This window comes from Lampris incognitus, chromosome 11 (genome assembly GCF_029633865.1).
Source record: "Lampris incognitus isolate fLamInc1 chromosome 11, fLamInc1.hap2, whole genome shotgun sequence".
In the NCBI taxonomy this organism is placed as follows: Eukaryota; Metazoa; Chordata; class Actinopteri; order Lampriformes; family Lampridae; genus Lampris; species Lampris incognitus.
Window position 1 is genome coordinate 3,721,676 of NC_079221.1, and position 26,114 is coordinate 3,747,789.

A 26,114-nucleotide genomic window follows, 5' to 3' on the forward strand; every position below is an offset into this window, starting at 1 on the left:
CTTGACACCAGCTATGTTTTAGCAAACCAGACAGTCAGTGCATTGCAGCTAAATTGAATGAGGGAATCTTTATTTCCTCCAGCACTGCAGCAGGACAGACAGGAAGACTGCCTATGTTCTGACACCGCGAATCACGTGAATGAAATGGACTCATTTCAGGCCTGCAAGACTTACAACTGCACTGTAGGAAGAGATGGATACGCTTTAGTGTGCAGACTGTAGAAAGACGGACTTTCGGGGTTTCATAATCGGGTATCTACACAGCAGTAACATGCATTTGGTCGACAATGTCCCATAAAGATGTGTTGTCAAGCTAACGTTTATTTTAATTTCTCCCCACGACTGCACTCTGGCCGGTTAATTATTCATTTTGCTCCGGAAAACTAAGCATTCGTCTCTTTTGGCCTAATAAGCCGTGACAGACAAAGGGAACGCTCCCGTAAGATGGGGAATAGCACAGGAGGGATGATAAGGGGAATAGGTCTTTGTTTTCTGTTATTCAGCACATTCCTCTATTGTCACACGATGAATTATAGATTTTACCGAGCTAGTCGTCCGGAAGTAGATGTAATGTTCACATCCCAGCAGGGTCCCTAGACTACTGACAGTAAGCAGGGAGGCAGAGTATTTAATCATGGAGATGGCGGCTCTTCATTTATGAATGAGAGCTTTATCCGTCAGCTGCTTTGCTGCTGTCAAGAAGTTTAAGTGCAGGCTTTCTGGGCTCCGCCTGTGCTTGTTTTGCTGCTCACTTCGCTCGGAGCGACCAACAGCACGATTTTGTTCCAGAGGTGAAACACACAAGAGCTTACACAGTTGCAGGTAATGGTTATATCTCCCCTCTGACTCCTTTACAGTCCCAATGTCTCAGATATTCACTCTTTTGTTGCCTAAAAACAAAGAGGAGTGGGGGGTCCGGGTGGTGTGGTGGTCTATTCCGTTGCCTACCAACATGGGAATCATCGGTTCCAAGTCCCCATGTTACCTCCGGCTTGGTGGGGCGTCCCTACAGACACAATTGTCAGTGTCTGCGGGTGGGAAGCCGGATGTGGGTATGTGTCCTGGTCGCTGCACTAGCGCCTCCTCTGGTCGGTCAGGGCGCCTGTCCGGGGGAGGGGGAACTGGGGGGAATAGCGTGATCCTCCCATGCGCTACGTCCCCCTGGTGAAACTCCTCACTGTCAGGTGAAAAGAAGCGGCTGGTGACTCCACATGTATGGGAGGAGGCATGTGGTAGTTCGCAGCCCTCCCCAGATCGGCAGAGGGGGCGGAGCAGAGACCGGGACAGCACGGAAGAGTGGGGTAATTGGCCAAGTACAATTTGGGAGAAAACAAAACAGAAAACCAAGAGGAGTGCATTAAACTGCATTGGAAATATCGCAGGTTTCGCTGCAGGAAGCTGTAATCTCAGATGTCTGCACTGTCAGAGGAGAACGGGAGTAACTAGCAGCGGACAGCAAGACAGCTTTAGTTAAAAGGGAAACTGTCTTTCCACCGGAAGGCCCAGGCTCAGGCCCACATGACAGCAAGCGTCTGCCTTGCTGAGGTGCCCTTGAGCAAGATGCTGACTCCCCACCGGCTTCAGGGGCACTGCTCCTGTGGCTGACCCTGTGCTATGACCTCCCTGTGGAGAAGGTTAAGCGAAAAGGCCTACTTCTGCATGAGATGTATCACAAAACAACAACAGCAACATTGAATAAAACAGAAAAAGAAAAGCAAAAGTAAAAGACACAAAACAGGCCCTGTGGGGTTTTTCCACGAGTTAAATTTTTTTATTCGCTCTACCTGGAAATGATCCTCTCGTGAGTCACAGGGTCACTCAGTTCATCCTGACAAACATATGGGAAGGTGTATTTCAACATCATTCTTTCTTTTGGGGGGGGGGATTTTTCCCCTCTTTTTCTCTGCAATTGTACTTGGCCAATTACCCCACTCTTCCAAGCTGTCCCGGTCACTGTTCCACCCCCTCTGCCCAGCCGGGGAGGGCTGCAGACTACCACCTGCCTCCTCCAATACATATGGAGTTGTCAGCCGCTTCTTTTCACCTGACAGTGAGGAGTTTGACCGGGGGGATGTAGCTCGTGGGAGGATCACGCTATTCCCCCCAGTTACCCCTCCCCCCTTAACAGGCACCCCGACCGACCAGAGGAGACGCTAGTGCAGCGACCAGGACACACACCCACATCCGGCTTTTCACCCACAGACACGGCCAATTGTGTCTGTAGAGACACCCGACCAAGCTGGAGGTTACACGGATTCAAACCAGCGATCCCAGTGTGGGTAGGCAATGAAATAGGCCCCAACACTATCCAGATGCCCCTTTCAACATCATTCTTAGGAAAACTTCTGGGACAATGCTAAATAGGTATCAACCTCCACATGCCTCCATTTTCAGAGGAAGGTGCATCTAAGAGTAGATACTTCAAATTCAAGTGAAGAGGATTTCATCGGCTCACCTGCGTGACTTTCTCCGTGACGTTGTGAGTTCGGTCCTTGACCTTTGGCGCTATGATGGTTTTATCGGACGTTGGAGGAGAATGGGTCTTCTTTTCGTTGCCCTCGGAGAAGTTGAGCGCGATCAGAGGGATCTTGTTGATGGTGCTATACTTGTTGATGTTAGAGTCAGAGGTGGAGCCAAGCAGACTGGACTTCAGGTGATTAAAAGGACCTGGTTCGTTAGGAAAAATAACAGTCACTGTAGAGGAAGAGAGCCCCGGGTAATACGGTGTTGATATATTCTGGTGCAGTCTCGTTTATTCTATACGATTAGTTACTGATCATGCACGGCAAACGTCTTTTTATAGAAAGTTACAGGACACAGTCACAGCCAAAGCTGTCATCGTCTCCTGGCTGGGAAAATTCCAGTCTGTGCTGCCGTTGCTGATGAAAAACATTGTTTAAATTTGATGTGAATATAGGTAAATAAGTTCAGCCTACTGAGCCGAAATGAGGTTTGTGACAGTTTGCAGTCGTTGGCAAATAATGCGTTGCATTAATTTCTTAATGTTATTGCAGAGTTGTTGTCAGAACAGTACCTGAGCAGAATTAGAGAGTGATATTGGAAAGAGTCAATGCCATCATACTCATAATCATACCACGACGATAAAGGGTTGATATGTCTTCACTGCCAGTGACATATTCCTTTAAATGCATTTTGGTCATCCAAATACACACATTCTGTTCATGCAGGTACATTTAAGCAGTGGATGAATGCAGGCAACAAGGTTGGATTTATGGATGTTCATACATTATGGGATTTTAAGGAATGCTGACATCACAAATCACCACACTTTGGGCTGTGTTGTACGAGCATACCATGTTATTAAGTGCAGTAGGCCCACTCAGGCTACTCCACCAATGATAGATTTCTGATGAGCATTTCTCCAGATTTACTTGCTTGAAAGACATGCTTCAAAGCAGTGCTGGGCACTGAAAGCATGGACAGAGAACAGACTGTTACCTCTGATTTGGCGACCATTGTCTAAAAGCAGCATTTTGTGGTCAGAACAGAGAAGGGAGAAGTGAAACTGTGGTTGCAGATATTGCTGCTGGAGAGAGCATCGAATTTGTAATAAACCAAACCACCTATCGTATACAGACATGCATAAGTGAGGGGAATATGTGAAGCAAAGATAAGAAAGCAAAAGTTATGTCTCTTAATCCACACCCATAGTATTTACCATTAATTTAAGTAATTTGGCTTACAAAAAAGCCTATGGAACATGCATGCAGAGAATGCAATTATACCTTCGCTTGCATGGCGGTCTCTGAACAGGCTTTTGGAGTTGGAGCTGAAGCCCTCAATGTCGTGGACAGAGGAGGCTCGCCTCATGCTGCTGATGCTGCCTCTGGGGAAGGTGTTAGACAGGGAGGTAGAGGACTGGTGCTGCACCGTCTGGTACAGCTTCTCCCAGGGGGGTTTAGGGGACGAGTGGTCGAGCGGCTCTGGACCTACGCTGGCCTGGGAAGAGTGGTGGCTGGAGCCGATGAGGGCACGTGTGTCATTGGCATCGGTTGGGCTGCAGCTGCCCTTGGTGGGTGACGGGAAGCTCCTCAGGGGCACAGAGTCCTCGTTCTCTTTGGGTGAGTCCACCATTACGGCATCTGGGTCCTCCTGTGGAAGGGACTGCTTGCTGGTACCCATGAGGCTCAAAGCTGCCTGGCGAAATCGGAAGAATCTGCTCCCTTAATACCAGAAAATATGTAGATATGATTTTCATTAGTCAACGTGCAACAGTGCTAAAAAACAACAACAATAGCAAGATCGGTAAACATTAGGGCGGAAGTTCTCAATTATGGACTCTGATCACATGTCCACATTTTGAAGGTCTCAGTCTTGTCTCACACTTCACAGCCCAATGACTCAGACTTGACTGGGTTTGGACAATGCAGTCTTGAAATGCATTTTCAGAGACCAGTTGGGTACCAGATTTTAACTGACTTTTGTCATGGACTTTTGGGGTGAATATTGAGCTTTGCCTGAGGAGGACAGTGAAGTCCATTCTAATCGAATTTGTTTCTTTTTTATTAGTATTTTATGTCTGAAACATTGGGAAACTGAAGTCTGAAACATTCCTTACTTGGTGCCTAAATAAAGCCCGGATAAATATTACAGTATAGTGAAATTTTGACTTTCGCTGTGATGGCAGACTGCTAGAGTTGCAGTCATGGTGATTAATTGGACTAGCGCTGTTCTGATGCAAGTCTTTTTTGGGGGGGGGCTCCCCCCCTTTTTCTCCCCAATTGTACTTGGCCAGTTACCCCACTATTCTGAGCCGTCCCGGTCTCTGCTGCACCCCCTCTGCCGATCTGGGGAGGGCTGCAGACTACCACATGCCTCCTCCCATACATGTGGAGTCACCAGCCGCTTCTTTTCACCTGACAATGAGGAGTTTCACCAGGGGGCGTAGCGCATGGGAGGATCACGCTATTCCCCCCTGAACAGGCACCCCAACCAACCAGAGGAGGCGCTAGTGCAGTGACCAGGACACATACCCACATCCTGTTTCCCAGCCCCAAACACGGCCAATTGTGTCTGTAGGGACAGCTGACCAAGCCGGAGGTAACATGGGGATTTGAACCGGCGATCCCCGTGTTGGTAGGCAACGGAATATACCGCTACACTACCCAGATGCCCCCTGATGCAAGTCTTTACACAAGTTTTGGCTCCATTAGTCCTGAATTTTAGACTTGATGTTTTAGACCTGGGGCGTCCAGCTGGTGACTCCACATGTATTGGAGGAAGCACGTGGTGGTCTGCAGCCCTCCCCGGATCGGCAGAGGGGGTGGAGCAGCTTGGAAGAGTGGGGTAATTGGCTGGATACAATTGGGGAGAAAAAGTGGGGGGGGGGGGAATCCAAAAAGAATAAAAGAAAAAAAAAAAAATAGATTTGACTTGAACTCGCCTCCCCAAAGACTTGGTCTTGCCCTTGGGCTAGTCTGGAAAACAAGACTAGATAACCGGAGGTAACACAGGGATTTGAAGCGGTGATCCCTGTGTTGCTAGGCAACTGAATAACCCGCTACACTACCCGGATGCCCCGAGGAAACATGCACATCTTTTTGATGGTGGGGGAAACCGGAGCACCTGGAGAAACCCACCACAGGCACGGGGAGAACATGGAAAGTGCACACAGAGGACGACCTGGGATGACCCCCAAGGCTGAACAACCCCGGGGGTTCGAACTCCGGACCTTCTTTCTGTGAGGCGACAGCCATAACCGCTGCGCCACCATGCTGCCCAGTTGTAACTAACAACTGCTCTCCGTCTCTGCATTGTGTAGTTGTGTGAGACGCACATGCCGGAGTTGCAGATCTGTGTTGTCTCTTTTTCTTCACAAGAAGAAGAGACAACACGAGCGTCAGTCACACAGCTTGTCCTCCGCATCGCTCCGTACAGCGCCAAGCATACGTGCTCATGAAAGCTGCCAAACTCACAGGAAGACCACTGCTTTGCCCACAGACACAACAACAACGTACGGTTTTGGCTTTAATGAGTGTTTTGAGTTGACAGAAATAACGGCCCCTCGTGTGCACACACACTTTGACGCTCGCAGTCACACCCGGTAACTCTGCTATTACGAGGCAAACTCTATCACTGGTACAGGCGACGTACTGTAAAAACCATCCCCCTGTCTGAAGTATGTTTTATTTCATTCTCCGCGACCATCTGTCGACCCCCGGGAATCATCTCGCGGCTCCCTTGGGGGTCCCGAGCCCCAGGTTGAGAACCAATGGCTTATCAAACAGACGGGAGAACAAAGAAAAAGCCTCTACGGCTGCACCAACGTTCCTGGACTACACAATGAAGCTTCACATGTTTTCACATTTGCGTGGAAATTCACACCAGCTACTGTCCGCTGCCTTGAGATGTCAATCAACTTTGATAACTGATAATTAAAGCGTGGCCGAGGTCTGATTGGGGTGCATTTCATTTAGATTTCCGGGGTACACGGAGCAGAAAACGGCGTCTATTCATTCTCCTCCATTGAACTGCTGCAGTTGTGTGCGCTCTCGTTTTCCGAGAATGGGCCCAGCAGCATATGTGAATGGCCCCTGGGGACAGGGCGGTGGTTTTGGCTCGTTAACAATAAAAGAGGGTGAAAAGGAAGCCTGGCTCGCACATAAACGTGAGGCAGCCATCCTTCAGCACCCCCCCTTACTTTATGTCACTGCCATCTGTTTCCATTGGCGGGCCACATACAACCGACACAGCGCACAATGCAGCCACCAAACTCAACAAGGCTCCTGCGCAGGCAGCTGATCCTGACCTTGGCTGGCAGAAGATAACCAGCTCATCCCCCGCAGGGCGTCCCGTCTGCACTCTTTGTCTGTGCACTTTCTGACTGTCATCTTATTTCATGCACGTGCCGAAGTAATATATGACAGACAAGTCCTTCGTCCTGCATATCTGTCCTGCGACAAGCGTCTGCTGCTCTTCTGCCGATGGCCTGTGCAGATAACCTTGATGATGCGAGAACTGAATGCATACTAGTTGATACCAGGGGATCACAGACCTGACATGGATTCATGATTATCACTAAATTCTCCTGCAGTCTGAGGCACAATGTAAGTAAACGTCATCAGCACATATCGCAATGTGAACAACAACGACAACAACAACAACGTAGCTTCCTATAGCGCCTTTCAAGGAACCCAGGGATGCTTTCCACTGTAGATAGAAAAATGTGAAAAAAAGAACTTATTTTTTTTAATTTTTAAACAAATAAAGAATTTTAAATTGAAAAAAATTGAAAAAATACTAAGTGCTTTGGGTGTGTAGAAAAACGCTATACAAATGTGATGATTGATTATTATCAGTACTTACTGTACGGATACCTCAAGGTCCATATGCACAAAACCCTCTATTCGCAGGGTGGCTCAGACCCAGGGGATGAATAATTAAGAGTTGATTAAGAGTAGTTAACGGTCAGCTCGTAAGGTGTTTGAGTAAACACTAAAGTTCGTTTACTATTCTGTGAGACTAATTGACGGTGGTTGCTGCAGAAACACTGCATGCCGGCATTCGATCCTTCCATAATCATTGTCTTTACTTACCTTACTAAATAAAGATTACGGTACTTAAAAGTCAAAAAAGTGCTTTGTGAAAATTGGCCCACATCCTCTTAATAAGAATGGCCCATAGAGTTTAATGGCTGTTCAGGTTTTCTATGATGGTCCTGCAGTTTACGGCATATTTCTGAAGGAGGCTTGGTGGCCCTGCCTGGTTTGTACCATTAAGCTTCCTAAGAGTCATTGGCTCTAAATACATTCATTTTCCGTCCCATGCAGCAGCTATTAATCCGTCGGAACAACTCGGTATGAAATTAGAATTAAATGGTTCAAAGAGATGGAGCATAATGAGAAGGAAGCTCTTTGGTTACACACTGTTAATCCAGCTGACAATTGGGGTTCTAGATAAGGCAGTTGATTGCACCTTCCTGCATGTGAGGATGATATGCATTCAGTTCTCTGTGCATAAACTGGCAGAGACTGATTCTTGGACGGGACAATGTGTCTCTCTGTTTGGGCGTTTGTTCCTGTTCCATCTATTTCAAGCTCGGTGTTATGTTGAATTTGCTGAATGCTATCTTCTGGATGCCAGCTCAGGAAAGGAGAGATTACTCTCTCCGAGATGCTCTATTGTGCTAGTTGCTATGATACCTGCAGTCCTATAGCCCTCTGTCAGAATGGGATTATAATTAGTCCCCCACCGTCCCCAAAACACCTTGGAATAGAGTCCTGTTCCATGTGAGGCCAGTAAGGCTGAAGTACCCGTTCGTACCGCGGTGTTTTCCCCATAAGACAGGACATGCTCGTGACCGTGTGTAGCAGGAGTCATGCTTGCGGTGTGTATGTGGTCTGGACGCTGCTGCTCTGTCACATCATGTGTTTATCTGCAGCATCTACTCACGGCTCTCCTCAGTGAAGCGTGCACACAAGCCATCAGCTCCCATTAGTAACTTTGTCGGCGTGTACACACTCGTGCACACAGACAGACGCACACAATCACGAAACCTCTTTAATGTGCATTTCTGATATGCCGCAAATGCACACACGTTAATTGGAACAGCAGCAGATGTGTCGTGTATGTGCTCCTGAAATTACCAAAGACAAAATGATGTGTGTTTATTTCAATCATTTTCTTAAGACTTTTTAATTTAGCCTAATTAAAACCATGTTACACAAATGCCTTTATCGTCTTTATAGTCTCTGCTGACGGGCTTCCTTTTTTACCACCGCACGTAGGAGAAATGGATTGTGGGGCCGAATCGAGTAATGATTTTTTTTTTTGCAGGGAAATCACAAGCCGGCAGTCTGTTAAGGAATAACAGAGGGTTCATTACAGAGACTTGATCTAAATCTCTCGCACTTGTTTAATTAGTCTCTACCAGATGTAGATAATAACAATGTGCATGAATGATCTCAATTAGGATCATCCACTTATGTAATCACCGCTCTGTTGCGAAGCGAGTTTATTTTAGGAATGATTATTTCCACAATACCACAAAGTTTTCAGTTCTCAATCTGACGAAACTTGACAATAAAATATGTAATGAATATCAAAGACAACCAATCCAATTAACCTTAACGACTGACGTCTTGTAGCGGTCACTTCAGTGGTCATCAAGTGTTTTGAGAGGATTATTAAGGCCGACACCTGCTCCTAGGGCTGGGCAATATATCCATATTATATCGATATTTGCTTTTATCCACTTAGTTATTATTTAGGCATGACTGATGATTATTTATCAAAAATCTGATTGTGCGAATGTTTTGTGAAATCGTCTCCATAATATCGTCACAGTATCGATATCGACGTATTTGGTCCAAAATTATTGTGATATTTCATTTTGTCCATATTGCCCAGCCCCATCTGCCTTTCTCTCCCAAGCACTTTGGAACCCCAACAGTTTGCTTAGCACGCCGACCGATTCACTGAGGACGCCACTTCCCATGTACTGCACACCACCCTATCCCACCTTGACAACAGGGGCTAATTATGTGAGAATGCTGTTCATCGACTGTAGTTCTGCCTTCAATACCATAGTGCCCCCAGAGTGGCTACCAAGCTCAGGGAACTTGGCTTGAACACCTCCCTATGCAACTGGGTCCTTGACTTCCTGACCAGTAGACCCCAGGTGGTTAGGGTGGCTAGCTACACCGCCACCTCGCTCACCCTCAACACATGTTGTGTCCAGAGTCCCCTGCTCTACTCTTTGTACACACATGACCTGTGTGGCCACGAACAGCCCCAACACCATCGTTAAGTTCGCTGATGACACAGTACTGGTGGGCCTGATCTCCAGCAACGATGAGATGGTCTACCTGAAAGAGGTGGAAGATCTGTCACAGTGGTGCCAGACCAGCAGCCTCTCCCTGAACGTCACTAAAACCGAGCAGCTTGTTGTGGACTCAGAAAGGAAGAGCGAAAGACCTACACCCGTCTCTCTATCAGCAGGGTCCCAGTAGAGAGAGTGAGAAGCTTCAGGTACCTCGATGGTCCCGTCACCGAGGACCTAACATGGACACTTCATACAAACACTGGTAAAAAAAGGCGAGGCAGCGTCTTTATCATCTCAGACATCTGAAGAAGTTCAGTGTCTCCCCACAGATCCAGAAAACTTTTTACTCTGGTGCCACTGAGAGCATCCTGGCAGGGTGCATCACCGCCTGGTATGGGAACTGCACCTTTTAAGACCAAATAGCCCTGCAGAGAGCTGTGCAGTCGGCTGAGCGTACCACCGGGTCCACACTCAACCCACTACAGGACTTAAACACCAGGCGGTGCAGGACCAAGGCTAAAAGGGTTATTATGGATCCCCATCATCCCGATAGTGGACTGTTTCAGCCGCTGTGGCACCCTCCACAGCCACAAGGCCAACAACACTGAGAGACTCAGAAGGAGCTTCCTCCCCCAGGCCAGAAGGACACTAAACACAACGTAAAAATAACTATCATAGCTGTAATACTACTGCTGCTTTTACCCCTTTGCCACTTTGCCTCACACACTTTACTTATTCAATCTATTTGCATACTTGTACTTGTAATGTATAGCACTGCATGTCGTGCATATATATATATATATATATATATTTATTTACACACACACACCAGGATATACCTTCTATATAGTCCCTGGATATTTTTTTTATTTTATTGTATTTTTTATTTTTATTCTCATTGTATTATTATTCTTGTTGTTCCATTTCCCTTGTTGCACAGTTTGGGAGTTTGCCAAAAATCACTTCACTACTTGTTGTACTTGTACATGAAGTATGTGGCAAATAAACCTTTGAATGTTGCATCAAATGCACAATACATGCGATGGCACGCTAACACCTGAGTGTCAATTCCCTGAAAAGATGAAGCATTTTTAACCCTGGAAGGCTGAAATGACTCTTCCTCAGGACACTGTCACTGCGGATGAACCTTCTACAAAAAACCAAACAAAAAAGAAAGCGGTGTAACGTTTTATGCTGGAGTGGAGTTTGGGGATTTTCAGGCTTTCCGAGGCTGCACCTTGGTAATGTATGCGTGCTGGGGAGTGTTTGAGTTACAGTGAAGTTAATTACTCACTTTGATCGGCCTTGGCAGGTGATGTGGGGTTTATCTTCTCGGTGGAGTCATCGCTTCCTTCATCGTGGATGTAATCAAAGTTGAGGATGAACATCATCACCGTGCCCTCCTCGTTCTTCACCGGGATGATGTGGATGTTGCACTGAAAGTCCGACCCTGAAAGACAGACAGAAGACAAGCTGCTCAGAGGCTGGCCAGAGTCTTCACATTGTGATCTGACTGGGAATGTCCCCAGCAGTGCCCGGAGAGACTCGCAGCGGCTCATTTTTTAGGCAGAATTAGAAGATCAAAATAATACCCTTCTGAATGCCAAAAGAAACTGTTATGAGCATCAGGCTGACGGGGGTCACAGCCGTTACTCAGGAACACTCATTATAATGAAGTAAAACCTGGCAAACACCTCCCTGGACGCCCTCATAATGGATGTTTGGAAGAGGGGGAGGAAGCTGATGTGATTTAAAGGTCAGTGTCTGGTCAGAATCTGTGAGGTGGCAGCAGCCATTTACCACAGACGGAGTGAAGCCTGCGAGTTAGCACGCATGAGCGCTGACGGTGCACGCCTGGGTGTGCACGTCCCCATGCATGTGTCTGGGTTGGTATTTAAGTGACAGAGAGAGAGTGTGTGTGTGTGTGTGTGTGTGTGTGTGTGTGTGTGTGGCAGAGGGTGTGTATGAGCAGCTGCATTCCATCGCGTGTGTGTGTTCCGTTGCCTACCAACACCGGGATCGCCAGTTCGAATCCCCGTGTTACTTCCGGCTTGGTCGGGCGTCCCTATAGACACAATTGGCCGTGTCTGCGCGTGGGAAGCCAGATGTGGGTATGTGTCTTGGTTGCTGCACTAGCGCCTCCTCTGGTTGGTCGGGGCGCCTGTTCGGGGGGGGGGGACTGGGGGGAATAGCGTGATCCTCCCACGTGCTACGTCCCCCTGGTGAAACTCCTCACTGTCAGGTGAAAAGAAGCGGCTGGTGACTCCACATGTATGGGAGGAGGCATGTGGTAGTCTGCAGCCCTCCCCAGATCAGCAGAGGGGGTGGAGCAGAGACCAGGACAGCTTGGAAGAGTGGGGTAATTGGCCAAGTATAACTGGGGAGAAAAGGGGGGGGGTTAAAAAACAGTAAAGAAAACGTAGCTCAGCCATGGGAAATGTGTTATTGTAGCTACTGAGATGACTTCCAGCTGTGACTACTAATCCTAATCAGGTGAATTACTGTTGGTTCGTGCGGTGTTCCTCCAGTTCTCCTGTGCCGACATCAGCACTGAACGATTTGCTGGCTTACGAAATACGAGTGACCAAGCCATGGCAATGCTGCACGTGCCACATATTTGCCAAAGGTGGCCCACATTTGATTTGGCATATTTGGGCCATATTTGCTCTTATACATGTGGGCCACTTCAGGCTCACATCCATCTTGTCAGGGCCAGCAGAAGACCATCAGGGCCACATCACTGCCTGAAGTGGCCCACATCCGGATGCTGTCTGGGTGACAGAGCTGACTCAACCGCAGATGTGAGTTGCGCATTGGCAGTGTTGGTCGAGCGAGCTAGAGAGTGAATAAAGAGCGAGAGAGAGAGAGAGAGAGAGAGAGAGAGAGAGAGAGAGAGAGAGAGAGAGAGAGAGTGGCGATAACAAGAGCAAATGTTTTTCGAAGGTTTTTAATCACCGCGACCACGACAGGTTCTTCATAATACAGTCATAACTGTGCACAAAAGAATTTAGGCTGAGAGGTCCAGTGGTTTGTGAGATTAGCCACGGACACACACACACACACACACAGGCACACATGCACACACACGACTGATACAGCAGGTGTGATAATGAAGCCAGAACTCCTACACACCGTGCAACTTGCAAAAGGTGAATATTCATTATTATTATTATTATTATTATTATTTCCTCAGATAAAAGGAGAGTTTGAAATCACCCAGTACTGTAATATTGAACTACATTATCGTTTAGATACATTCAGGGGTGTAGCACAAAATTCTGGGCCCTATACAGAAGCAGTCTCTGTGGGCCCCTTCCCTCTTTTGCCTCTCACACATGCTGTATATTATTTACAATCACCGTACGCTGATCTATTGTAACCTGACTTAACTATCCTGCAGTGACTGAACAAATGCACAGTATCACTTCAAACTTTGCTGCATCTCAGGGCACTGACGCTGACACCCGTGATGGTTGTCCACAGTAAATGCCCACTGACGGGACTGCTGAGAGGGGCCTCAGACAGCCGCCACTGCTTTCTTCAAGTCCCTCAACCCATGTATTGAGCCACTGTTAAATGACGTCATGACACTAGTTAGTTAGAAATAAAAGTTTGCAAACCAAAACAGAACTTTTAATTCCAGTCTTCCCGAGTCCCCCCCCCCTTCTGGGCCCTGGTAGCCCCCCCCACGCCGCCGCCGCCACTGCATACATTTTATTTAATGAAGGATTGACAACTTTTTGCTTGCTCTTTCTGTCATCCATCTATCTCTAGTTATTTGCCAGTCTGACAATCTATTCACCCACCCACCCATCTATCCATCATCCACCCATCGATCCATCATCCATCCATCCATCCATCATCTATCATCATCCATCCATCTCTTTTATTTCCCTTCACTGTTAATTTAAAATTAACTACTTCTTTATTTATGAGTGTTCATCATGCAACTCTATATTGAAATTATTTCCATGACCCAGAACTTAATGTTTGTGCTTGTTCTGATAGCACAGTGTAGCCACCGTGGTTAAAGGTCACCTTATTTGCCAGAAACTGTCATTTGCTTGAAATTATCATGCTGCTAGCTGTAGATAATCTCTAAATATTTTAGTAGCTATCACACCATATCACAGCTCGACATCGTCCCCTGAGTTCACTCGCTAGAAGGTTATAAATGGGTAAAAGAGATGAGGTGAAGGAACCAACAACATTTCCATAAGCAAGGCGTGAGCACGGTTCAAACCAGTGCATGGACAACACGGCTTCGTCCCAACAAAGGGCAGGAGTCCAGCTTCCTTCCAAGCTGATATCTTTAATTGAAGTATGTGCAATCACTGCAACGTGCACTTTGCAAAGGAGGACAATAGGCATTGCTAAAATCTTACACTAACTTAGCTAAAATGTTGAAATTTCATTTATTCACCAGTGTGTTTACTGACGAGGTGTTCATCTGGTTGATCGATTTGCATGCATGAAATGAGTCCCTTCTGACATTCATGACCTGGAAGTCGACGTGAAACGTCATTAAGAGCCTGTCTCACTCCTGTCATGACGTGCCTTTCCAGATAAAGCAGCATGTCAGGGTGGGACAAAACCGGGAGGGAAGTCATTTGATTGGACGGCGCAACACATTTTATGATATTATTAGTTGGAAAGTTGTCCGCCCGCCCGTTCGGACTTGGTGACACGATCACTCAAACTTGGCTGTTGAAGAAGTTAAGGTGGTTCGATTTTGATGTGAAATCAGTAAAAAACTTAAAATAAGTAAAAAGCGTGGCCCTGTGATGGCCTGGCGGCCTGCCCAGGGTGCCTCCCCGCCTGCCGCCCAGCCACTGCTGGGATGGGCTCCAGCATCCCCGCGGCCCTGAGAGCAGGATAAGCGGTTTGGATGATGGATGGACTTGCACGTCTTCCTTTACAAAATTTGCCCGACTTTTCCAGACCGCCTCGCAAACACCGTCGTTTACACACGAGAGTGCTCCCGATACGTCCTTAAGTCATCAGACTCCTGTTAACGTTATAATTCACTGGCTGCCGTTCGCTGTTGGCTTTATTTTATTGGGAGGGCCCCAAAACAATAAGGCATCAGTTTTGGGACTGTGTCCTGTCCATTTGATTTATCTTTCTTTAATTTATGTAAGGATAAGTCACATCACATCAAATTAGATCCCCGGCCCATCCTTTGTAAATGCCGTTCCATCTGTTTATTTGTCTCTCTGTTAGCCTCCCTGTCGGTGTGTTTGCCTGTCTGTCTCTCTGTTAGCATCCCTGTCGGTGTGTTTGCCTGTCTGTCTCTCTGTTAGCCTCCCTGTCGGTGTGTTTGCCTGTCTGTCTCTCTGTTAGCGTCCCGGTCGGTGTGTTTGCCTGTCTGTCTCTCTGTTAGCCTCCCTGTCGGTGTGTTTGCCTGTCTGTCTCTCTGTTAGCGTCCCGGTCGGTGTGTTTGCCTGTCTGTCTCTCTGTTAGCGTCCCGGTCGGTGTGTTTGCCTGTCTGTCTCTCTGTTAGCGTCCCAGTCGGTGTGTTTGCCTGTCTGTCTCTCTGCCGGGCTCGTTATGCCGTTCCCTCCAAACCCACACAGGACAGGCATTACCAGTGTTCTCGGTAATCTCCCGAGGCCCCGCTGACACCCTGCCAGCAGCCTTCATTAGCAGTAGGCTCGCTGTCGGACTAAATATAACAGTCCCAGCCTGGTGCGCGTCAACACACCACGGTTTTAGTAGAGGACGACTAGTCAGGATGGGATTTGAGGAAGATGCGGGTAAGTTAGCATTTGTTAAAATAAGTGTAAAAAAGAGAGAGAGAATTTCGGACGTAAAAAGCTCTTCATCAGCTTCAAGTGAAGGGACGAGAGACAGATTCTGATGAGTCCACCGGCATAATGTATTCATTCCCTCGTTCATCTGCTGCCGCTTCTCCGGGGTCGGGTCGGGTCGCGGTTGAGAGGGTCGCCTCTATACGACTGCGAGTCGCTGGGGGGGAAGGCTCTGACTGTTGTGTGTGCTTATGCACCAAATAGCAGTTTGGAGTATCCGGCCTTATTGGGGTCTCTGGGTGGTGTCCTGGATAGAGCTCCACCTCAGGACTCTATTCTTCTGCTGGGGGACTTCAACTCTCAGGTGGGCAACGATGGAGAAACCTGGAGGGGCGTGACTGGGAGGAACGGCCTCCCCGATAATGTATATGTATTATTCCCCCCCCCTCCCCTTTTCTCCCCAGCCGATTACCCCACTCTTCTGAGCCGTCCCGGTCGCTTGCTCCACCCCCTCTGCCGATCTGGGGAGGGTCCCCTATACATGTGGCGTCACCAGCTGCTTCTTCTCACCTGACAATGAGGAGTTTCACCAGGGGGACGTAGCGCATGGGAGAATAACGCTATTCCCCCCAGTTCCCCCTCCCCCCCGAACAGGTGCCCCGACCGACCAGAGGAGGCGCTAGTGCAGTGACCAGGGCACATACCCACATCCAGCTTCCCACCCGCAGACACGGCCAGTTGTGTCTGTAGGGACGCCTGACCAAGTCGGAGGTAACACGGGGATTCGAGCCGGCGATCCCTGTGTTGGTAGGCAACAGAATAGACTGGTACTCTACCCGGACACACTGCTGGGATAGGCTCCAGCATCCCCGCGACCCTGGAGCAGGATAAGCAGTTTGGATAATGGATGGATGGATGGATGGATGGATGGATGGGTGCAAAGCGCCCACCCGTCTTCCCCTGTGTCACAGGGACTCGGCATGTTGTGAAGTGGAAGAAGGGAGCTGGCTGGGCATCTTCTCTCAAAAAAAACCTGAGGCAGGGAAAAAAACCCCACTCAGAGCTGCATCTGCTGGAAGGCTTCGGTCATTAAAACAGTTTCAACTCATATTTAAATTTAGCAACTGTGGAGTCAGTGCCAAAATGTGCAGGGCCAACTCTTGCGTCTGCGATCGAGTCGGTTTATTCGCGGAATAATGACTTTTTGATGACAGAACAAAAACTAGAAGAAAAAATAGTTTGGTTATTTATTTTTTTATTTCCGCAAATAACCTTTTGGATATCTTGAAAAGGTCCAGGAAATCTGCAGTTATCTGCATCATACCAGCAAACACCCTGCTGCACAAGGCATACGAATCGTTTCCAAAGCCTGTCCGGCCTTACAAAACTAAACACAAACCTAAAGAATTTACAAATGGTCAGAGTACGGCAGTCTGGCAGTCTCACAAGGCCACATAGTAGTTAAAATTTGTCATTTTAGACGTTATAAAACTTTAAAAAAGAGGTAATATCATGTTTATTGCCCACCAGGCACATCTCATGCTCTCTCTATAGTGCGGTAAATAGAAATAATGCCACCGTTACATCCCTGTGTTTCCCGTTCCTTCCAACCTGCACAGGCGGTGCAAGATGCCCAAACAGTGTTGCTTTTCTTTGGAATAAAGACGTGTGTCCACATTTTCCCATTTGAAACCTTTTTGCTGTGGACCGACCCTTAAATACGTCAGATACACATAAGCAGAAAACTGTATAAAGTAGGGGGCTGTTCCATTCCCGTAAGGCCAGTGTGCATTAGTGTGTGATTATGTAAGAGGTCACTTCCATGCCCTCATTTTCCTCGTTATGGCGGTGTGGTCCAACGCCAAAAGTAAACAACTTGCATTAAAGCATCGCCATTAATGCTTCTTTTCTTAAAATATTTAACTTCTGGAGGTGCAATTTTATTAAGGCAGTACTACTGGCCCAGTGGTCAGCACTGCTGCCTCACAGAAAGAAGATCGTGGGTTCGAACCCCAGGCCGCCCCAGGTCCTTTCTGTGTGGAGTTTGCATGTTCTCCCCGTGTCTGCGTGGGTTTCCTCCGGGTGCGCCGGTTTCCTCCCACCATCAAAAACAAACATGCTTGTTAGGGTTGATACTGCTGTGTGTGCTCCTGAGCAAGGCAGTGGAAAGAAGAAGTGGAGTTGGTCCCCGGGCGCTGCAGCTGCCCACTGCTCCCATACAACAGGATGGCTTAAATGCAGAAGACACATTTGATTGTAACCTACAAACCCTACAACATACAAAATAAAGTGGCTTTCATTCATAAGGCCGGCTTCGCTAAATATGTGATGTACTTATGGCCACCCATTTGTTGGCGGATCCTCCACCTGCCACACTATTGTGAAAAAAGTCAAAACATGAACATGAGCTTGAAGAGCAGTGGTAATGGTGATGGGGTGGGGGCTGGGGCGGAAAGTTGATGAAGGGCAAAATCATGAACGAATAGTAATCCCACAGGGGGGTGGTAGTACTTTTAAACCTAATGCCCGTCAGAATAAGGCCCCGACCTGACTCTCTGTCCCGTGTTGTACTCTCGCTGGGGATTTCAACCAGCAGAAGAAACAGCAAGTCGGATGTGCAGATAAATAAATAGCAATTCCACATAAGCGCTGAAATGCTGAGGTTATAATTGGGATCATTGTTTCTCAGCATAGTTGAGGCAAAGGTACCAGCTGGTGATATTCATTCATTCATTCATCTTCAGCTGCTTCTCCGGGGTGGGGTCGCGGTGGCAGCAAGCTAAGTAGGGCACTCCAGACCTCCCTCTCCCCAGCAACGCCCTCCAGCTCCTCCTGGGGGATCCCAAGGTGTTCCCGGGCCAGATTGGACATGTAGTCCCTCCAGAGAGTTCTGGGTCTACCCTGGGGTCTCCTCCCAGTTGGATATGCCCAAACCTCCAAAGGAAGTTGTCCAGGAGGCATCCTAATCAGATGCCTGAACCACCTCAACTGGCTCCTTTCGACGTGAAGGAGCAGCGGCTCTACTCCGAGCTCCCTCCGGATGTCCGAGCTCCTCACCCTATCTCTAAGGCTGAGCCCAGACACCCTACGGAGGAAACTCATTTCAGCCGCTTGTATCCATGATCTCACCGTTTTGGTCACTACCCAAAGCTCGTGAGCACAGGTGAGGGTTGGAACGAAGATTGACTGGTAAATTGAGAGCTTTGCCTTCCGGCTCCGCTCCTTCTTCACCACAACGGTCCGGTACAACATCTACATTACTGCTGATGCTGCACCAGTGATATCTCAAAAAAAAAAAAAAGAGTTTAAGGGTGTCACCTCTATTGAAAGACAGGGCGGGGCTGAGGTGAAATAAATTACCTCTATATGGAAAAGGAAGGTGGCCATGTGAAAAATTAACTCCTCCCAGTGGAGTCTCCCGTTGCTCCACTGCATCGGCTTACTTGCGGTTGGAACTTTTTTATGTTCGCTGCCCACAGCATCAAAAATATGCATAATTTATTTAACTTTTTTTGTTGCTATGTGCATAAAGCAATAAGCATATGCATTAAATATTAATTGCCCTCTGTTAACAGGATCAGGGTTCCCCTGCAGTTACAGCACATGTACACTGCTATTCATCTTCTTGGACATATTTTTTGCCCTGAATTATTCAGACAGTACAAGGATCCTGTGTCTCATGGCCATGACATCGTACACATCGTGTTACTGCTAGCCAGATCACATAATTGACCGATAGGGTGACACTGAGGCGCAGGAAAATGTTGGAGGAAATGCGAAATGAAAAAGAAAGTGCCACACGAGGACAAACAAGCAAACAAAAGCCGAACAAGAGAGAAAAGCTTGCATATAGAGCTTATGTTGGTGTGAGTTAAAACCCAGCATGTGCTGTTGGTAGAACAGCGACTTTCCATTGTTTGTGCCGAATCTGATAAGTTCAGCAGGAATCTCACTGGGCCGCGAATCCCCACCGGATGAAAAAAAACAAAACAATACCACGTATAAAGGCGAGCCCGTGGGGATCCCGTCTCGTTCTGTCTGCTGCTGAATGTCACCTCCATCAAACCGGATCAGAAGCGAGGCCTCCTCCATTTTAAACTGCAGTGCTGAAGCAGCAGAGTGTGGGATCTTGCAGACTTGAGTATCGCCCATCCGACCTTAAAATCCCGATTATTCTGGAAGCTAATTTGGCATAAACGTTGACTTGTCTCTCCCAGAAATAGGCTAACTGTTCGAGAACGGTCCAGGTTAAATCATTTCTTACCCCCCATCTCAAATCAGTGTCGGGGTCGTGGCCACGTGACCAGCAGAACTATTCATGGCCTGCTGCGGTCATTAGGAGGGACTGAAAGGGAAGACGGCCTCTGACGTTGATTGAATACAACTGCGCGGTTCATTTCCTGACTCCCTTTCAATGAGGGCCAAGTGGCCTGCAGTGATGGGGAAAATAGGTGAAACCCCAGCTGGCTGCCTTTTATTTCTTCAGCCTTAGGTAAAAAAAATAAGCCAAAATAGTTCATCGCATTATCAGTGATATTGACGAAGGCTGACAGGATGTGATGTCATATAACATGTAATTCGAAAATATGCATTGCTTTTTAATTACTTAAGTGGCTTCATCTGATTCAAAGACTGTAAGTCCAGCCACACTGTGTATGTGCTGTTCTGAGCAGATAGAATAGGGGAATAACTTTACTATTTCTCACGTTTTGGAAAATAAAATTGAGTTTTGATGGTCCTTCTGTGGAACCTGGTGAACCACGATGGTACACCAGCTATAGGATGAACAACTAAAGCCTGTTAAATTTAGTCTGTAGCTGTAGCTTTCACCAGGACAAGATAATGGAGTCTATTCTGAGTCACAGTCCCACCCTTCATTCTGTTCTCAGCTTATGCATCTCAGTTGAACCACTGCGAATGGATTTCTTCATTTTTTTCACATGACACGTGCAAAAAGACACAGTGATCCATCTCTATATATATGTAGGAGGATATAAACAGTGAACCAGGAATATGCAAATACACGGTAGGGAATTTTTCATTCACAACTTTGTGTGGTTAATATGCGTGAATATAACTGTTCAGTAATCGCACACTGGTTGCTCTGTGCCATATATGACACAATGGGACACCACTGATGAAACTCAAGTGCTGGTGAAATGTATTGTGTTGGAAGGATTTCAGATATCCCGCCTGCAGTGTGCCACAGAACCCAGATAGCAGAATTGCTGTGGCCCGGACCCGTCCCACACGACACTTCACCCGGCCCACATACCACGTGGAATGATGGCACTTGGGCGGTCCGCTCCTGTTTGCCAGATGTGGGCCAGAACCAAGCCATAGCAATGCTGCATGTGCCACATATTTGCCAAAGGTGGCCCATATTTGTTATGTGATATTTGGGCCATATTCACCATTTACCACACGGGCCACTTCAGGGTCACATCCAGATTACGTGTAACATGGCATATTTGGGCCATATTTGCTGTTATACATGTGGGCCACTTCAGCTCACATCCATTTTGTCATTGCCTGAAGTGGCCCACATCCGGACGCTAGCTGGGAAGCAAACGACATGGGCCAATTATCGCTTTTCGTGCGTGTGGACAGTTGGGGACTAACGAGAGATTTCAGAAAAGTGACAACATACATTGCTGTTTTGTATCTGTCGTTAAAGCATTGTGTTGCACCGGCTGTGTCATGTTTGCAAGGTGTGTCAGTCCACCAGATTCTAGAACAGTAGACCTCCTCAGTCAGTCGTGGGCCATGGGGAGGAGGCGTGTGTGCGTGGGTTTTCTCTCAGCAGCCCAACACTGATGCTTTCCCTCACTAACACACCTTCGACCAGACGGGCGAGGGCCTATTAGTGAAACCGGCTGGCATCCGGTCGGGTTGGAAACAGAACCTGCACACACAAGGCCGTCCGTGGCACACGGCTCAAGCCGGCCTAGGCTGCTTGTTTGTGGCGTCGGCGGGCAAAACTTCCATAATGACCTTGCAGCGTGTTGTAAGTCAGGTGGTCTGGGAGAAAACTACGGACTTCTGCGCCTCCTCCTGGAGCTGTGGTCAGGCTTTAGAAACCAGCTCGGGACGGGAGATTTTAGCCAATCACGGCTCAGTTCAGAGAGAAGGCGTATCCGCCCCGCCCCGCCGCGCGCTGCAGGTTGTGACCCTAAAAGGCAGCAAGACCAGCTCGGTATGGCTGCCTCACAGGACGCCGTTGGTGGAACTAAGAGAGTCGCTGAACATTTTCTTTAAATTTATTTTTATTTTTTGGGAATACCCCCCCCCACTTTTTCCCCCCTCCCCAATTGTATGCGTCCAATTACCCCACTTTTCCCAGCCGTTCAGAGAGACGTAGCGCGTGGGAGGGTCACGCTATTCCCCCCAGTTCCCCCTCCCTCCTTGAACAAGTGCCCCGACAGACCAGAGGGGGCGCTAGTGCAGCGACCAGGACACATACCCACATCCGGCTTCCCAACCGCATGCCCGACCAAGCCGGAGGTAACACGGGGATTCGAACCCGGATCCCTGTGTTGGTAGGCAGTGGAATAGACCGCTACGCTACCCGGACCGGGGGGGGGGGTATTTTTAACATGGCTAGATGATATTATGATAGTAATGAAGGGTTGATAGCTCGGACTGTAACTTTGTATCCGGTCGGCAGTGTGTGACCACTGTGGTGCATCGGTAAGAACGCAAAGATGCTAGCTTCAAAATGTCTATTGACAACAACTGGTGGTTGTGTGTGTGTGTGGGGGGGTCTGAAAATGAAACAATACAAAGTAATCTGGCAACATTATACGTAGATTAAACTGGTAAGTACAGTCAGAAGCGCCATTAGCTGCTAACCGTTAGCTCGGCGCCTCTGCTAGCCGACCGTTAGCTCGGCGCCTCTGCTAGCCGACCGTTAGCTCGGCGCCTCTACACCGTTAGCTCGGCGCCTCTGCTAGCTAACCGTTAGCTCGGCGGCTCTATAACCGTTAGCTCGGCGCCTCTGCTAGCCAACCGTTAGCTCGGTACCTCTGCTAGCCAACCGTTAGCTCGGCGCCTCTGCTAGCCAACCGTTAGCTCGGCGCCTCTGCTAGCCAACCGTTAGCTCGGCGGCTCTGCTAGCCAACCGTTAGCTCGGCGCCTCTGCTAGCCAACCGTTAGCTCGGCGCCTCTGCTAGCTAACCGTTAGCTCGGCGGCTCTATAACCGTTAGCTCGGCGCCTCTGCTAGCTAACCGTTAGCTCGGCGCCTCTACTCTTCCACACTGTAACTACAGAAACCTGACCGAGCAGCCAAGTTCTGTCCAGCCAGGCACCGGCACAACTTCCGTTTCTGTGGACGCGCACCAACACAGCGGGTCTCCCGGGGCACAGGAGAGAAATGCAACCCGACTCAAGGCGCCTTAACTCCTATGGCAAGCTGACGCCCGCCCATGCCGGGTTTCCATCCGTCACTTAAACAGGTCCCATGCTCTCCTGGAGAACGAGGAAAGTTCCGCCCCCCGTCACAAATGAGCTTTTGGAACCTTGATAACAATGATTATTATGATAGCTGGATTAGATCAGGGGCGATTCTAGGATCAGAGCTTTAGGGGTGCTGAGCACCCAGAGTGCTGGCCAGCCAGGCAAGATCAATTTGGGGGGGGGGTGGATCAAACCATTTTCGAAGCATGGGGGGTGCTGTATTTTTGTTGTTAAAAAATTACGTTTAAACCATATACTGGATATGGTTTTGACCTTTCTTCAGCTTATTAAACGTGGACATACAGTAAAAAATAAAAAAATCTTCAATTTTAGGGGTGCCGCAGCACCCCCAAAAGTGGGCTAGAAACGCCTATGGATTAGATTATTTTTACATGGATAGATCGGGGTAGTCCGGCCTTGGGGGTCGTGCTCTGGTTTCCTCCCACAGTCCAAAGACATGCAGGTCAGGTGAATCGGCCGTACTGAATTGTCCCTAGGTGTGTGTGTGTGTGTGTGTGTGTGTGTGTGTGTGTGTGTGTGTGTTTCGGCCCTGTGACGGTCTGGCGGCCTGTCGACACCCTGGACAGGCCGCCAGACATGCAGGTCAGGTGAATCAGCCATACTAAATTGCCCCTAGATATGAATATGAATATGTGTGTGTGTGTGTTTGTGTGTGTGTGTGTGTGTTTCGGCCCTGTGACGGTCTGGCGGCCTGTCGACACCCTGGACAGGCCACCAGACATGTCGGTCAGGTGACTCAGCCATACTAAATTGCCCCTGGATATGAATGTGTGTGTGTGTGTGTGTGTGTGTGTGTGTGTGTGTGTGAGAGAGAGAGTTTCGGCCCTGTGACGGTCTGGCGGCCTGTCCAGGGTGTCCCCCCGCCTGCTGCCCAGTGACTGCTGGGATAGGCTCCAGCATCCCCGCGGCCCCGAGAGCAGGATAAGCGGTTTGATGGATGGATGGATGATGGATGGATGGATGGATGGATGGATGATGGACGGATGATCAACTACGATACAAGTTTCACGAGCGTGGCTTTGACACTCCCTGGTTGTACGCCAGTGTAGGGGCGTTGCGGACGGAGTCATTTGGTGGGAGGGGCTTCGCGGAGTGATACGAGGCAGCAGAGAGGCGGAAGGATTTGTATTGGATCGTTCAGTATTACCTCCAGCAGCTTTCATTTTGACCGTTTTGGATTTTCAGAGTTTAATAACTTTTTGGGGGGGGGGATACAGACGTGCCGCTCCCCGAATTCTCCTAAAATTGCACATATTTGGATTTAAAGTGAGTTTCAGACCAATTGCAGACAAAAAGGTTCTAAGATCTGTCTAAAACGACAATGTGCGGTCAGAATGACCGCTTTGTAATGTGCTCATCACCGGTGCGTCATGTCAGTATTTGTGACGCGTGTTGGTCGCGTCATTTCCTTGGTGAAGTTCGTTGCTGTGTCCTAGAAACACACTAGCGCCCTCTAGTGCAGAGAACTGGTCTAAACTTGGTTTGTGATTATGTCCAACATGTCTGGTTACAGACGCACCGTGACTTCCACAGAGGCGCCCACGGTCGTTCTAGTAGTTTGTAAGCTCCGGCCGTTGTTTGGGACTGTTTTGATATTTATTTTCAGTTCTTTTGATACATTTCACGTGTTATAGGCCTTGTTGCGTTTGTTAGATTAGCAACGTGTGTTTTCCGTTTTGTTTTTCAGGGAATATTTTCACTCTTAATTTTGCTATTCAAGTTGGACCACGTCTCTCTGAAGTTTAAATTGTTTAAAAGCAGTATTAAAGTTGTTAAAATGTTCATTTTGGTGTCAGTCGTTTCCTAACAGACATACTAAGGTAATGTAACGATCACGGACGAATAGGCTCGCTTAGCCCTTGGCTAACGGGTCGGACCCTTTAGTCGACTGGTGAACGTTGTCGCTTGCGATGCGGGAGACACGGGTTCGCGTCCCGGGCTGCAGCGGTCCCGGGCTGCAGCGGTCCCGGGCTGCAGCGGTCCCGGGCTGCAGCGGTCCCGGGCTGCCCCCTTAATTCCCTACAATATGTAATGCATTAATATCTCAACTGGGTATTGATCTTGACACAATGTAGAGTTTAAGAACCGGCGGTTATTTTGACCGCCCGTGGTCGTTTTAGGTAGGAGTGAAATCCCGGTCGTTCTGGTGCTCAGTATCACGGCCCTCTCAGGATAACCCCCCCCCCCCCCAAAACCCCGGTTCTTCCTTTGCTCTGCGTTCAGCTCATTCAGCGCTCTACGTGTGGCCCGTGCGGCTGTGACTTTAACTCACGGTGTACATACGACTCTGCTCAGTCTTGATATATCCGTGTTTGCTTTACGTTGTGTTTTCAGTTCCGCTGACTGCTGTGTGGAGGTAGCAGCAACCCGGGGTGGAAGGGACCGTTGGGCTGTGACAGCGTGCTACAAAAGATAAATTGAGTTTCAGAGCAAAGTACTGCAGTTGCAAGACGCCGTGAGACAAGGTACTGGATTTGTCTCTTTTTCTAATGATTCACCTTTCGGCATAACCGCCGTCCTAGTCCACTGGTCAGTCAGGGTCCGGTGAATTCTGTTCCACGTCGTTACGCCACTTAACTGCAGTGCAACTACTAAAAACAGAGAGTTGCAATTTAAGCCTTTCCCCGGGGCTGTTCCTGATATGTCTGTCTAGTGGTTCTGTGCTGTGTGTGGGTTGCATTCAGTGTGATTTCAGTGGGCAATAACAATTATGTGCTTCATATACTCAGCACGCCGGTTGCCAGCCGGGGAAAAGCACGACACACGCGGTTACCGTCCACCGGAGATCAGCGGCTCGGTATCGGCGAAAGAGAAAATGGTTCGGTTCATTTCATTGCCGGTGACAGCGACAGCAAAACAGGCCTTCCTTCCTCACCAAGTGGCAGTTTTACACCAGCGGGGGTAAACGAGCGGCATATTCAGACTACCTGTCTTTTCACAATGGAAAGTTCATTACACGAGATTCTATTTCCACCATCAATTATTTACACTTTGCTGCTTCATCACGCTATGCTTTATAAATGTGTTAAGACGACGGCTCACAGATCAAGCAAGAATCATATTTAAACTGCACAGCAAACGAAACGGGGTAAAAATGAGCCTT

At 48.3% G+C, this 26,114-nt stretch overlaps 1 protein-coding gene across 1 annotated transcript in view; it reads right to left on the reverse strand.

The window, feature by feature from the left end:
* LOC130120970 (potassium voltage-gated channel subfamily H member 7-like) overlaps positions 1-26,114 on the reverse strand; it is a 73,198-nt gene that overhangs the window by 38,190 nt on the left and 8,894 nt on the right. The window contains exons 3-6 of the mRNA XM_056289798.1: positions 11,079-11,234; positions 9,620-9,622; positions 3,747-4,184; positions 2,456-2,667 (exon numbers count right to left, since the gene is read on the reverse strand). Of these exons, the coding sequence (XP_056145773.1) occupies positions 2,456-2,667; positions 3,747-4,184; positions 9,620-9,622; positions 11,079-11,234 (809 nt within the window). The remainder of the gene's footprint in view (positions 1-2,455; positions 2,668-3,746; positions 4,185-9,619; positions 9,623-11,078; positions 11,235-26,114) is intronic.